This window comes from Leuciscus leuciscus (genome assembly GCF_965113295.1).
Source record: "Leuciscus leuciscus genome assembly, chromosome: 19".
NCBI lineage: Eukaryota > Metazoa > Chordata > Actinopteri > Cypriniformes > Leuciscidae > Leuciscus > Leuciscus leuciscus.
Window position 1 is genome coordinate 30,515,688 of NC_138743.1, and position 16,187 is coordinate 30,531,874.

Consider the following 16,187-nt stretch of genomic DNA (forward strand, 5'->3'; position numbering starts at 1 on the left):
CATCATGTTGATGTGGCTGAACATGCTTTTTCTGCTTTTAACAAGTTCTGTAACCTGCTTTTAACAAAAGCTTTTATGTACAGTATGACAATAACCTCTCTCTGTGTGATACTATATGCACTAATGTGTCAGCCTATCGTGGCTAGGAAAAGTTATAGCCAGCAAAACGTCCTAAAAGCAAAAGCTTATATGTGACCCTGGACCACAAATGGGTCACATGGGTAATTTTTTTAAATTTGACTAGCTTTTTCCAAGTGACAGATGAATTAGCAGTAAAATAATGTAACATTGTGGCCTTTGAAATTAATAGAAAAAGGTATGGGAAGAGTTTTCTCCCTCATTTTAAAGGTTGATAAGCCTATTTTATTTACTACCCTAATGATGCTTAATTATGTGGTTAGTTGTATTTTATTATTAGCATTTAGCATTAGTTTTTCAGTGCTGTCCACCACTATCAGAACAGAAACTCTGCTCGGACTGTTTGCTGGGAGATTTGGCATCACTATGTATTATGCAATTACTTTTATGAATTCATCTAGACACCTCATTCTTGTCTCTCATCATGTTACTGATGAGGACGTTTTGTATAGAGTATCAGTGTGCAGGTCATGTGGTGGCTTTTGTTCCTCAGGTTGAGTGTGTTTTGTTGTTGTTTGGCATATAGCCATGTCCCCGGTCTGGCTGACTGTTGATTATTCTGTGCCAAAGTTTCAGCCCATGACCCAGTTTGTTTGCAGAGAGATGGAGCTGAATAAGTAATTGTAAAAGTGTGATGAGAAAGACCTTGCATTCTCTATCTCTCTTTTCCCCCATCACTCTATTTTTGTTTCTCATTCGCTCAATTCTCTCTACAATCACTCCCTGTCATCCTTGTTCCTCCAGCCGTGTTTTGTCTTGCTCCCTCACTCCTTCCTCATCCCTCGTTCCAGCACAGTAAGTAACTCATGACATGGAGTCTGTTTAAAATGCTATTTACAGAGAGAATATTCTCTGGTGATTTGAGCACTAAAGCTGGATGTCAGCGCTGTACTCACACATATGTGTGTGAGTGTATTTGTATGTATAGGCATGTAGTAATTAAACATCAGTCTGCGAGTGTGTGGAACAGTGACACTCAGGAAACAGCGAGAGAGAGAGAGAGGAGAGAGAGAGAGATGAAGCAACAGTGGAAACATCTTAACAGACTGAAAGTGAGAGAAATGCAGTGAACCTTCCTGTACTTCACCAAGTAGAGTTTCGTTTTATTTAAAGGTACACTCCCTTTAACTTTTCCTCATAAAAACATTTTGACACAGAAATCACCAGTACTTTTGAAAAATGTTTAAAATTATGGAACTCTCATAGGAGATAAAGGGGCCCTATTTTAACGATCTGAAACGCAAAGTGTCAAGCGCAAAGCGCAAGTAACTTTGTGGGCGGGTCTCGGCGCTGTTGCTATTTTCCCGGCGGGATAAATGACTCTTGCGCCAGGCGCAAATCTAAAATGGGTTAGTCTGAAGTAGCTTCATTATTCATAGGTGTGGTTTGGGCGTAACGTGAAATAAACCAATTAGAGCGTCATCTCACATTCCCTTTAAGAGCAGACGCGCTTTTTCCATAGCGGATTGCTATTGTAACGGCGGATTTGCCAGGCGCACGCCAGGAGCGGTTCACAGCCAAGGAGAGCAACGCTCTCGTCACGGCCGTAAAAGAGAGAAGTTACATTGAAATGGAGAAACCCACCCAAATTAACTTCGGTTAAACAGGCGTATGATAATTTGGGTAAATGTGTAAGCTAGATGTATGCTTTTATAATAAATTGTCTGTCTGTCTATCTATCTATCTATCTATCTATCTATCTATCTATCTATCTATCTATCTATCTATCTATCTATCTATCTATCTATCTATCGTAATAATGTATGATTTGCAAAAATGAAAACTGCTGCTTCTGTGTAGATGAGAGAATCAAAGTGTATGCGCGTTGTGCACACGCTACATTGATTTTGGCCAAGCATGCGCCCTTAAAATAGCATATGAAATAGCAATTGTTTTCTAAACCTGCAAAATAGCAAGAAGGAACGTTTGCGCTGAACCGCCCCCGGGAGCGCAAGTGTATTTCCTAACTTACCGACAGTGTTGGGGGTAACGAGTTACAAAGTAACGGATTATAGTAACGATATTACTTTTTGGGTAACGAAATAAAGTAACGCATTACACTAAAAATATCGGTAACTACACTACTTTACTAGACTATAGGAACGCGCTTTCCTGCGTTACCCAAGCCGTGTTTGCCTGCGTGTAAAGCTCTGATCTGTTTGTGGTGCGTGCATGTCTGTCTGTGTGTGTGTGTGCGGAAGGGGAGCGGGAAATGGAGACGGAGACGGAGACAGGGGGTTTCGGCCAGTGGCGATATTCACATTTCTTTCAGTTTATTGCTCGAAAGGACAAAAATATTCGCGTGAAATGCACTCTATGCCCAGGCAGCAAGTACTGGCCATCGGGACTACCGGGAGATTCCCAGTGGGCTGATGTGCCTTTTGGGCCTACATCATACTTTTTTTCTTTTTCTGTTTTTTTGTCGGAAGGAATGTGCAGAGAAATAGCGTGAAAAATAGACACAGGCCCTTCAAGCAGACGCTGTAAAATGTGTCAAAATGTTTTCTGCAGCAGCAGGACCTTCATCAGCTCCCGTGGCTGATGATGAAGATAGTGAGGAGGATCAGGACAGAGATGAGAAAGTGTAGAGCCTGCGGTAAGCAGAACTAACAGTTACTTTCAAAACACAATAGGCTTTGTCATGAGTGTAGGAACCCATTACCCAGTAACGCATTATTTCCACATCTGCATAGTTGACGATTACCGTAATTTACTATACATTTAATGAGACGCGTTTGTAAACCATGTTTTCCGTCAAAATAAAAGATCATGTGCTTATATCTCTTTCAAGTATAGAAATTAGTACAAAACTAATTATGAAAGTTTCCTTTATTTTTCAGTGCATTTGTTTTACAATATATGTCTATTAGTGTGCTATTATTATTATGGCCAAAATGCCAGGGCCGATTTTTTTTGTCCCAGCCCTGATGATTATGTATCTACCACCGCGGACATTTGTCCTTTATCCTGTTGTTTGTGGATTTTACAGTGAGGCATATTTCTTTGTGCAGACATGGATATTGTTCTTTCATATGGTTTTACATGCCATTTTGTTATAAACACTATGCGGACAGGCTAAGTGATGATAGGGCTATTATGTTTGTCCTTATCTACAGGGTAAATTAAGAAATGGGAAAGTAAAGTAATAAGTAGTTAAGTTACTTTTCAAATGCAGTAACTAGTAAAGTAATCTCATTACAATTTACAGAAGTAACTAGTAACTAGTAACTAATTACTTTTTTTGAGTAACTACCCCAACACTGCTTACCGACGTGCTTCTGTGGAGGGAAAAGTCCGCTTTGCGCTGGGTGCAAGATAGGGCCCAGAGACTCCAATCATATCAATAACTTAATAAAATATGTTTTGTTTTGATGGATCGGGACACCATATTCCATGGTAATTCACATTTCGGAAACTTCACCCCTCAAATTTTTTATTTTGTTAATACATTTTTCTGAAGAAAGACAAACATAAATAGTGATGAAAGCCAAAATATTCAAAGTAATGGATGTACTGTATATCTATTGAGTAATTCACTATTTTGTCGAGGGGGTCAAAATGACCATTTTCACCTAAAATATGGAGCCAAATTTCCGGGAGGGTAAAAATTATTTTAGAAAGATGGCAGCATCATTATTTTATTTTTTACAGAGATTGGTAGGTCTATTAGTTAAATCTGTTGACTTTAGCAATCTTTGTTGCATGATATGCAAATGGTGACAGTTAAAAAAAATGTGAAAAAGCACTTCGTGGGCCCTATTTTAACGATCTGAAACGCAAGTATCAAGCGTGAAATGCAAGTAACTTTGTGGGAGGGTCTTGGGCGCTGTTGCTATTATACCGGCGGGATAAATGACTCTTGCGCCCGACGCAAATCTAAAACGGGTTGGTCTGAAATAGGTTCATTATTCATAGGTGTGGTTTGGGCATAACGTGAAATAAACCAATCAGAGCGACATCTCACATTCCCTTTAAGAGCAGGCTCGCTTCTTCCATGGTGGATTGATATTATAACGGCGGATTTGCCAGGCGCGCGTCGGGAGCGGTTCACAGCCGAGGAGACCGACGTTCTCGTCAGGGAAGTAAAACACAGAGAAGTGACATTGGGGATGGAGAAACACACCCAAATTAGCTTCGGTTAAACAGGCGTATGATAATTTGGGTAAATGTGTAAACTAGATTTATGCCTATTTTTTCACATCTTCATGGACACAACAATGATTTCCATCATGTGTTAATATTTTTCCTTGTAATAATGTATGGTTTTCTAAAAATGAGAACTGCTGCATCTGTGTGTAGATGAGATAAGCAAAGTGTAGCCTATGCGAGTTGTGCACAGGCTACATTGGTTATGGCCAAGCATGCGCCCTTAAAATAGCATATGAATAACATGCGCAAGTGGCGGAATTGTTTTCTAAATCTGCTAAATACGTTTGCGCCGGAACACGCCTCCTCTTTGCGCTGAACCGCCCCCGTGAGCGCAAATGCATTTGCTAGTTTACCGACGTGCGTCTGTGGAGGGAAAAGTCCGCTGTGCGCGGGTGCAAAATAGGAATGATACATGCGGCATGTACAAAGTCAATTGCGCTGGGTGCAAGATAGGGCCCTTGTGGGTTTTTTTGCATGCCCGTAACTCAAAAAATATAAAAGAAATCTTAATATCGTTTTATATTTTTGGTTTATATTATATTTTTAATAAACATTTATTTTGGTGTCCTCATTTTAAAGGCCCTATATGTTTTTATTTAGTTGAAAAAATAAATAAATAATTGCCGGGAACCTCTGGTTGAGTTGACACGGAATGACCCTGTATGGGGGCGGCAATTTTGAAATAGCATGGTGAATCGATTCTTATTTTGTTTATTTGGATGGAAAACAGTCAGTTTCACAGTCTGTGTATAAAGGAAAACACATTCTGAAGAAATATAATTAGATCTTAAATAACTATATTAAGAAGTACTTATATTTTTGTTGCCTAAAAATAGCAGTGTTCAATATGTGTCAGTTTAGTCTGAAGACACAATTTGTTGTTAAAGGTCTGGTTCACAAAAAAAGAGAGATAATTCTGACAAAATCTACTCACCCCAATGTTCCAAAACTGTATGTCTTTCTTTCTTCTGTGGAATATAAAAGAAGATATTTAAAATAATGTTTTTGTTCACACAATGTAATTCAATGGGGTCCAAAATGTAACTTTCATTAAATGGACAAATTTATTTTGGTCCCTTTAAATCCCTTTAAAATAAACAACAGTCTGATCTTATTTAGGGCTCTCTGTTTTATTTTTCAAATCTCAAAATTATTTTTAAATGAGCCTATTTTTGTCTTGCTCTCTGTAATTCTTTACCTGTCTCCCCACTTTTTATGCCCTCTAATGATTTTGAGGCATCCCCTTAATCCTGCCTCTCTCATTTCACACCCCGTGCCATCATAGATGAATGCTAATAAGATCACTAGAGATTACCTGCTTTTCATTTTTAACCACCTCTTCTTTTGCATTTTAACCTCCTTTCAAGAGTTTTTTTCATGCATACTAGCTACTCATTGTCATTCAAAGGGGTAGAAAAAGAAGGGAGGAAAACCAATAAAGGACACATGGCAGGCAGATATTGACAGGGCCGATCCTCGAGTCTCTGAGCTGGACTATTTGATGTTTTCCAGTCGGGCAGTATTCCTTTGAAAATGAAAGGGGGTTGTGCCTCCACCCCACAGACTGAACTCCCCCTTCTCCATATTATGTCTAAGGGGGAAACGGGGGGGTCCAGGGTTTCGATCAGTAGAGCTTCCATGTCCTTGAAGCAGCTGAGCCCCGGTAGCTCCTGATGTCGCCAACAGCTCAACCTGTTGTTAGCCACAATATTAAATGTAAATGTTTGATTGGAATTGGTTTCTAGTGGCTTCTACTCTATCTTTGTTGTATTCATCCTCTGCCAGCAAACAGAATCAGAATATGTTCTGCCAGGCTGAATCAAAAGTATGTGCTAATAATCGCCAACAAACCCAGATGTAGAGCATTGTGTTAAAGAGCTGCCCCATAATTTGTGGAAGTAATGCCCCCTGGCACTACATGACAAAGGTTCTCGTGTACCTCAGGACAAGGTCGCAACGCACAATTCATGTTGCAGAAATCGATAATGACAAGAGCTCAAAGCAGCTGCCATACAACATTAAGACAAAGAGCTGAATGAGTGAGAACATGGTGGCTCAGCAGGTAACACAGGTGCCGGGAAGAAGAAAAAGGTGTTGAGTGATGTCGTGGTGTTTTGGGTACACCATTTAGATTTCACAGCAATTATTGAGCCCCAATGCCCTTTAAGCTGATCTTTTTCTAGCCATAGGCATTGAAGCCTCTCAATGGTGTTTCATATATGAATCAGTGGCTTCATGCTGATTCCAACCAAGGGAATTTAGTTGAAATGAAAGAGAACCTGCATGCCATGACTGAGGAGGACTTTTGTTTTCATAATTTAAGAGATTGAGTATATTCGATGAGATTTAAAGGAAAGAAACAGCATAGCGGATTAGTCTTGTTCAGTCACAACTGCATTGTGAGAGAATACCAATCACCATGGAGTCTTATGTTAAATTCCAGTGCCACCAACATATTGTACATTGTAGGATACAAAGAGTTAGAGATACCATGTTGGTTTTTCAGTTTTTTTATTTAATTAAAAGGGATACTCCACTTTTTTGGAAATAGGCTCATTTTACAACTCCCCCAGAGTTAAACAGTTGAGTCTTACCGTTTTCGAATCCATTCAGCCGAACTCCGGGTCTGGCGGTACCACTTTTAGCATAGCTTAGCATAGATCATTGAATCGGACAGGACCATTAGCATCTCTCTCAAAAAAATGACCAAAGAGTTTAGATATTTTTCCTATTTAAAACTTGATATAGTACCTAGCCATATCAGCCTAGAAAATCGCAACTTTACATTTTCCGTCGGTCTTAGTACACGATGTAACTACAGAAGAGTCAAGTTTTAAATAGGAAAAATATCGAAACTCTTTGGTCATTTTTTTGAGAGAGATGCTAATGGTCCTGTCCGATTCAATGATCTATGCTAAGCTATGCTAAAAGTGGTACCGCCAGACCCGGAGTTCGGCTGAATGGATTCGAAAACGGTAAGACTCAACTGTTTAACTCTGGGGGAGTTGTAAAATGAGCCTATTTCCAAAAAGAGTGGAGTATCCCTTTAATAAAATTTCTTTTTTTGTAGAATGTCATGTAGAAAAGTCTCATTAACATTGGTTAACATGAACTAATAATGAACAGAATTTATTGATCTCTTTTCAAATTAATTTATCAACATTAACTAATGCATTTAAAACCAAAATCACAAGTTATATCTGTTAACATTTGTGACTGCACTTTGAATTAACTTGAACAAACAATTAAGATTTGTATTTTTATTAATGAACATTAACAAAGATGAATAAATGCTGTAAATCAGATATTGTTAGTTAGATCTCCTTTGTTAACTAATGTTGGGACTACCTAATCCTAACTAATCTTGGGATTACCTTTTTTGTCGACTAATACAAACTTAAAGTTAATATTTTACCTGTAGCATTTAAAATGTTTGTTTTATTTTATTTTATTTTATTGTTATTTTTATTTATTTAAATAAAATATTGTGTTAATGGCTATAATATAAAATAATTATCTGCCAGAATGTCAGATCACTTTGTATAAAAAGTATTTAATAAATAATCAGACTGATTAAATGTCTTTATGGGTTGTATAAATCAAAGGAAGATGAAGATCAGGGTCAAAAGGCTTAAATATTCCACACAGAAGGTAATCTATGCATTGACGTTGCTGGACAAATGAGAACTGAAAAGACTGCAACTTAAATACAAAGACGTGATGATTCAATGAATCTCCATGACAACTCATACCAAAACCAAACAAAGGAAAACAGGTACTAATGAATACAACCTAAAAGTCCACGAAAGTGCAACTAAGACAAAGATAACTGATTGTCTGTGACACTATATTTAAAATTTTCTGTTTAAATTTGTAGAGCTCGGGTCATCTTTGCTGGAGGTCTTCAGCAGTATTCTTCAGTTTAACAGCAGCTTTTCAGTCCATGTAGTGACAACTGCCCAAAGTCATTTGAAACTTCTTTCCAACGTCAACTTGCCTTTTATTGATTCAGTGTGGGAATTTGTTATACATATATCTATCATGACAACACAAAAGATTTTTAATGGATATGACAATATTAATGTTTTTGGTTTTGGAATAGATTTGCTACGCTGCTGCTGTTTATAATTGGTGTTATTATTGCTGCTGCAGAGTAAATACAGGGACTTTCTACTGCCAATACATACACCAATGTGCTGCGGTGAACATGTAAGACATTCTGCTTGCACAAATAGCATATATAAAATGACCCATAGCAGATATACAGTATACAGGTGGAGCTGGGGAAGATGGAGGGTCTCAGAGGAACTTTGAAAGCACGCTGTAAACTGCTATGGTGAACGCTAACCAGCTATTTAAATGTTAAGCAGCAAGCTCATTGGCTGCAGATGCAACGGGAACCAATCAGTTTGTGCCATGTGGTTAACAATGTAAATATCATCAGGTTGCATTAAGGACCCGTCAGCCTGTGCCATCTAGAGTTTCATGACATAATTTGATATTTGAAATATAACTCTTTGCTATAATTAGCAAAAAGCTTGATTTTCCCACTCAGACTGAGGGTCAACAAGACTTCTTACCTATTCTTTTTCAGCTGCAGAAACCTCTGACTGCTTTACTGCTTTACAGAAACCTCTGACACTGTTTTTAGATTGATCTGCCGCCATGGTTTGCTTAGGATTTTCTTGATCAGTTGTCTGAAGTGAAGAGAATAAAGGAGAGGAATGAAGTGTGGGAAATGAAGATGTGTTATATGTCTAGTCACATAATGAGCTTCAAGACAGGCTGTAAGGGGATTATAGAGGTTGGTGAAAAATTGTCCTTAAGTAACTTAAAGGCTGTCTCAGCTAATGACCAGGTTGCAAAGTTGGCTTTTGCTTGACATACATTGACGAGACTCCAGTGGGCAAGAAGCCACTCAAAATTGACCTTTTTTTTACTATTTTAATGCATGTACTCTACTGTTCAAAAGTTAGGGGTCAGTTAAGAAAGAAATTAATACTTTTATTCAGCAGAAGTGATCAAAAGTGGCAGTAAAGATGTATAAGATTTCTATTTAAAAAAATGCTGTTCTTTTGACTTTCACAGTTTCCACCAAAAAAATATTAAGCAGCACAACTGTTTTCAACACTGATTCACATTATTCTTGAGCACCAAATCAGCGTATTCGAATGATTTACGAAGTGTTCATCTTTTTTTGCCTTTTGAATATTCTTCTTTACATGCATGTAAATCAAATTATGTGAATAAAATGGGCTGCAGTTGACATTTAAACATTTTGTCACATCTTTGTTACTTGTTAAAAGAAAAGACAAAAAAGGCTTTTTTTTTTATTTTGAATCCTTTTTAAAACTCAAAAACTGGGAAGATCAATACTTTTTTTGTTGTTGTAGAGAATCAAATTTGGAAAGGCACTGAAACAAACTCTCACCCACCTACAAACACAGAGTTATTATTGCATTGTCAGCTTGACCAATGGCCATATTACAAATTGTTGAGGGAATGGCGACTCAAAGCAGGTGAATCCACTATTGGACAAAGCTATCTGACTAAGTCCTGCAAGGCCATATGTCATACTTTCTGCTGGAACAGAACATCTCTCTTCTTTCAGTCCACCTCATTCCCCAATTCATCATCCCAAACACACACACACACACACACATAAATATTACATGTTAATTGGCACTCTTATTTTCCCCAAGCACCTAAAGGCTGGGCCTGCATAGTTAATAGTTAACAGCATTGTTTTCTGACTATTAGTGAACCAGTGGAGGTCTGTAGCTTTGCTTGCGGGCTAATGTCCTCATTAACATCTTGCAGCACACCTGTTTGTTTTATCTTGCGCCATTGATTTATCCATCAGTGCTGCCATCCATCCATCTAACCAGCCCTTATTTGTATTCTTCTAATCACCTTCCTAAAAAGAACAGTTCACCCAAAAACAACAATTTAGTCACCCTCATTTCATTCCAAATCTATATGATTTTCTTTCTTCGGTGGGACACAAAAGAAGACATTTTGAAAAATGTCTCTGTTTTGTTTTGTTTTTCCATACAAAGAAAGTCAATGGGGTCCAATGTTGTTTCGGACCCCATTGACTTTCACTGAATGGCAAAAATGGATTTAGAAGTACAGATTAGATTACAGATTTTCACACAATTGTCACAATATCATCTGTAATAGGTTTCATCTAAGCTCTTTGGTCTCTTTTTGTTATGTAAATAATAGGAAACGGATTGACACGTGTAAGAGCAGGAAGACACTATTATACTGTTTCCTTGCTTCTGTTTCACACACACTAACTCAGTCTCTTTGAAGTCCAGCAGAATGAGGAAAGGGGGCTCCTCGGCACTCATGAAGTATTCATGCCAGTGTGTGTGAAAGTGCATGCTTTGCACGTCAGCGAAGAGTGTTCGTGTGATTTGAAAGAGAGAATGTGTGTGTGCGTGCGCAGACAAGTGTGTGCGGAGCATGCTGCCTATCAGTGGTGCTTTGCACAGCAGCTGTGTACTGACACTGTGTCTGGGAGGGGAATGGAAAGGGGGCTGGGCTGAGGAGAGGAGAGGAGAGGGAGAGAGTGAGTGCAGCAAATCGAGAGGGAGAAGTGAGAGCGACTCACCAGATTGAGGGAGAGACGCGGAGAGTAGACGGAGAGGACCGTTGGACTTCTGCCAGGGTTTCCCAGCAACAGCAGAAGCAGGAATCGACTCTTTTTTCCCCTCATCCCAGGGGATTTGCCTGTTCCGCTGTCTTCCCTGGGAGTTCTGTCAATGGGCTAGTGGCAGAGAGGAACGCAAAAGAGTGGAGGAAAGGAACGCAGCAGAGAGGGACGATGTGCCCCCGCCCAGCCTCGATGCAGATGTGAAGTGAGGGCTACCTTGGAGGGAACTGGAAAAGAAAGATGAAAAGTTGATCGGTTTTGGGTTACGAACACATCAGTTTCCGACAGGTGAACGGAAGAGCTAAACTTTGAGAAGTCAACCATTGGTGACGCGCTCTGTGGAAATAGTGTGTGGCGGAAAAATGCTTCACTGCAGGAGCGCTACCTACCCGCCTGTTTCCGCAGAAAAGTTTTGGGGTCATCATGAGCGTTTTCTGACATCAGCTACTTGCCACTCTCATCTCGTCGCACCTGTACCCACTTCCTCGTCTGGGAATTTGCATTGAAATGGACCCCTGATGACAGTGACAGTAATCACATTGCCCCGTCCTCCAGCAGACACCTCTAGCCCCCCGTCTCCAGCACGCCTTCCGCACCCGCCCCGCCTTGCTCTCACATGTGCCGGGAGCCGTGGAGTGCTCTTACCAGGATCTGGAATGAACAAGTTAAAAAGCTGCTTTTCTCACTGCTGTGCTGATATGACCTCTGAACTGAGATAATGGATTGGAGAGAACTGTAAGTATAATGCACTCTTTTGAGTTGTTCGTTTACCGTTACATGTGTTGTGCAGTTTAACTGGTCCAAGGATGTGGGTTTTGATTTTTTTAGACTGTCTTTTTAAATGTCCTTCTTTCTTTTGCAAAACACAAAATAACATATATTTGAGAATGCTTCAATTGCTTTTCTCTATACCAAAACAACACTTTGGATATTTTCCAAAGTATTTTTTTTTAAATTCTATATTAGAAAGAAATTCACATAGGTGACAGGAGGGTGAGTAAATTATGACAGAATCCCTCTAATGTGTTGCTTCATTGTTCAATACCTAAGTATGCATCATTAAGGTTGTAAAAGTGCTTTAGTAACCACAGTGCATTGGTTTGCTCTCAGTTGCAACCCTAAAACCTCACCTGCAGTAAAACTGGCAGCGGTAGCAAATCCAGAGGGAGAATGCTCACTGCTGGGCAGAAAAGGGAGATTTAACAGGTGGGTGCATCTGGATAAAGCCCAGCCTAGCGTATCGGAGCTCACTCTACCATGCTACTTTTCTCCCACTCTGGTCACTCACCTCTGTTCGCTTCTGACTGATATTTCAATCTTTTGTGTGTGTGAGACTGTGTTGTGCTTCATAAGGAGCTTGTAAAGCATTTGTCGTGCAGCCAGACGCTGTGAATGCGGCTCTCTGCCCTACATGTGGGCGTAGGTCTCCTCTTTATGTTAGAGGAGGCGCTGTATGTGTGTGTGTGTGAATAGGTGAGGTGTGTAGAGGAGGAGGCAAAAAAGAGGCTTTGTCTCCATATGGGTTTAATATTAATAAAACCCTCCTCCTCTCACTCAAGTATTTTTTTCCAACCTCTTATGCCCCCTATTACAAGCTCTTCTTTTTCACTCTCAGTCTCTCTGCCTCATTCACACCCAGAGTCCAAAATTAACACTCGACAAGTGCCAAATGAGAATTAAAAAAATGAGAATTAAAATGTTCTGGCTTTGGTGAGAAAATATATTTTTTTATATAAAAAATATTTTCATTTGTTCATTTCTAGATTATTAATCATTTTATGAATGCTTTTTTTAAATTGAGTATTTTTTTCTATATCATTACATTGTTTAGAGCATAATAAACAAATGGAGGAAAATTATTATTATAAAAAATAAATAATAAAAATATATTATTATATTTTATTCTTATGTTATGCTATGTCCACTGTCGTGAACACCAGGACTTTAAAAGAAGAAGAAGAAGAAGAAAGACATAAAATGGCATGTATAGGCAAAAACAATGATATTTTTTTTTTCATTCACAAAATTGATTTTTTTTTTTTACCAAACTTTGTAAAAAGATGATTCTCAACTATGTTATGAAAGATATAACTGAATAAATTGATATACCATTTTACTTTATGCAATATGTAAAATGGCTGTAAATAGGTAGTCCCATTCAATACAATGTATCTACACTGTGTCTAATTTGCATATGTGTTCTTGGGGCAACATGTGACGAAAGAAGAAGTGTAATAATGAGAGTAATAATTGGCAACATTTTCATAATAATATCTAATATTTCATTGGAATATTTTTATATAATTTATTTTCCAATTCGCTTGTTTTGTTGCCCAAAATGCCCGATAAACATGATTTAAGTCCTGGTTTCCACTACAGGGGACATGTATGAAACCAATTCCCTGTTATGCAACAAAGTCATATTTTGATTAGAAACCCCATAACATTGTCCTGAGATGTTGACTTTGACAAACAATTTGAAAATGAGGTCAGATTTAAATGATAATTACAAAATATTATCATATTTCCATAAGTGTGATAAATTTGATCTCTAAATTAATTTCAGTCATTTTTAAAGACCAAGCAGAAGTTGTTGTCATGTTGAAACCTCTAAACATTTGATATCTCTGAAAAGCCCCTGAATGTGCTGTTTACAGGACATCCAGACTTAAAATTGTGTTTTAAATATTCAGTAAAATATAATGTCCACTACAGTGACAAAAGTCTATTCACTGGGTCACAGGAGGGTATTATGCAAAGTTTTACGGCTGTCAATGTATAGGCTATTTATTGAGGCTATTTATTGGCATTACATTTTCTCCATTTACCCAAAAATGCTAACTTAATAGTGCTTTATTCCCTATTTAAACATACACATGGGTGATGATGCTCAGTGATAATTTCTTTCTGTAATTTATGTGTGTTTGCACACACATCCACTCACACCTTATAATGCATAGCACATACACATTTCCTGTGGGGGCCTCCTCTTGTGTCCTTCATGGAGACTGTAATTACACAGTGTTCTGTGTGATTTTTTGACCCCTGAAGAGGCTGTGGTGAAGGAGCTGGAGAAAAGAGAGAGAGAGAGAGAGAGAGAGAGAGAGAGAGAGAGAGAGGAGAGAGAGAGAGAGAGAGAGAGAGAGAGAGAGAGAGAGAGAGAGAGAGAGAGAGAGAGAGAGAATGAGAGAGAGGAGAGAGAGAGAGAGAGACGAGAGAGAGAGAGAGAGACGAGAGAGAGAGAGAGAGAGAGAGAGAGAATGTGAGGAAGAGTGAGGCATTTAATGAGCTCAATCTTTTCTACTCAAGCCCTTCAGCCTCATGCTAGCAGGCATAAAGACATGAATGGTGAGCTGGAAAACACACAGCTTTAGGTAGCTTTTTACCATTACCACACATGTATGACCAAAAAGCACTTGGACAGCCGAACACCACACCAATATGTGCTTGTTGAACACTTAATTTTCAATATCGTGTCCTTCCTAAAAGGCTTCTACTACAGTAGATGTTGGAACATGGATGCACTTTTACACAGTAAGGGTCAGGAACTGCTGTTGAGTGATGGAGTCTGACTCACTGTTCCAATTAATCTCAAAACATTTCTGTATGGAAAAGGGTGCTCCACAATCTGTTGGAAGCACACAATTCTTGAGAATGCCATTGCATGGTATAACATTAAAGGGTTAGTTCACACCAAAAATGAAAATTCTGTCAGTAATTACTCACCCTCATGTTGTTCCAACCCCGTAAGACCTTCGTTCATCTTCGGAACACAAATTAAGATAATGTTGATTAAATCTGAGAGCTGGATCACTGCTCCATAGGCTTCTAAAGACGTTATAACTTGCTGGCCCAGAAAATGCATTAAAGACATTGTTAATATAGTCCAAGTGACTACAGTGGCTCAATCTTAAGTTTATAAAGCGACGAGAATACTTTTTGTGCGCAAAAACAAACAAAAATAACGACTTTATTCCCCTATTTCCTTCTCTCTGGGCCTCAAGTTTTTTCACATAGTGTTTTTGCGCAGCGCGTCTGTGTTGCACGTCACACGTAGGCTCACTATTGGCCGACGCTGGTCATGTGTGTGATGCGTGTCCTACGTGAAAAAACTCGAGGCCCAGAGAGAAGGAAATGAATAGTGGAATAAAGTCATTATTTTTGTTTGTTTTTTGCACACAAAAAGTATTCTCGTCGCTTTATATACTTAAGATTGAGCCACTGTAGTCACTTGGACTATATTAACGATGTCTTTAATGCATTTTCTGGGCCAGCAAGTTATAACGTCTTTAAAAGCCTATGGAGGAGTGAGCCAGCTCTCAGATTTCATCAAAAATATCTTAATTTGTGTTCCGAAGATGAACGAAGGTCTTACGGGGGTTGGAACAACATGAGGGTGAGTAATTACTGACAGAATTTTCATTTTTGGGTGAACTAACCCTTTAAGATTTAACTTAAATTGGAAAGCCAAACTTAGGAGTCTCCACATACTTTTGGCTATGTAGCTAATTATAATTATTTTGGCTAACCATAACCTAAAATAAAACATTTACTGTAGCATTTTTAGAAATAACAAAGACATTATGTCTTTATGAACCATTAACTATATGAGTTTTTTCCATAAAAAAGAACTAAGCAGTCCAACTGTTTTTGAAATTTATAATAATAATAAATGTTTATTGTGTGACACTGAAGACTGGAGTAACTGTGACAATTCAGCTTTGCCAGCACAATAATAAATTACATTACAAAATATATTAAAGTAGAAAACAATTATTTTAAATTGGAATAATATTTCACAGTATTATTGTTTTGACTGTATTTTTGATTACATAAATGCAGCCTTTAAGTATTTGTGTATAAGTGTAGTTTTATGTGCAGTTCTTTGCTGCTGGTTTGTCATAGACTTTTCAAAATGTGTTCATCTCAAATCTTTGGAGGACAGATATGAAGCTGTATAGCAATGCAGGGCTAATGCGGAAAGAGCCTTCTGGACATGACTCCTTGACCTAACTTTTTGTTTGCTGCTCTTTCCTAGGGCTGCCCAGAAGCTGAACCTCTCCAAACGGAAGAAGCCTCAGCCGCTTCCTTCTTCCCCACCTGACCCAGAAGAGCCGTTCTTCTACACTGATGGCTTCAGCTCTGCCCTGCAGCTCTCGCCCCCGCCTGTACCCCCATGTCTCCTCAGGGCAGGGTCAAAGGCCAAGGACAGCCCCGGGATGGGAAAGGTACAGTAAAG

At 38.7% G+C, this 16,187-nt stretch overlaps 1 protein-coding gene across 3 annotated transcripts in view; it reads left to right on the plus strand.

Moving 5' to 3' along the window:
• Nucleotides 1-16,187, plus strand: part of kif26aa (kinesin family member 26Aa) — a 79,094-nt gene that overhangs the window by 40,593 nt on the left and 22,314 nt on the right. For 2 of the 3 annotated variants that reach the window (XM_082148369.1, XM_082148370.1), the window contains exon 5: nucleotides 15,987-16,176. In XM_082148369.1, the coding sequence (XP_082004495.1) occupies nucleotides 15,987-16,176 (190 nt within the window). Of the gene's footprint in view, nucleotides 1-10,698; nucleotides 11,684-15,986; nucleotides 16,177-16,187 lie in introns of those variants that run through there. The other variant, XM_082148371.1, reaches the window with a different exon arrangement.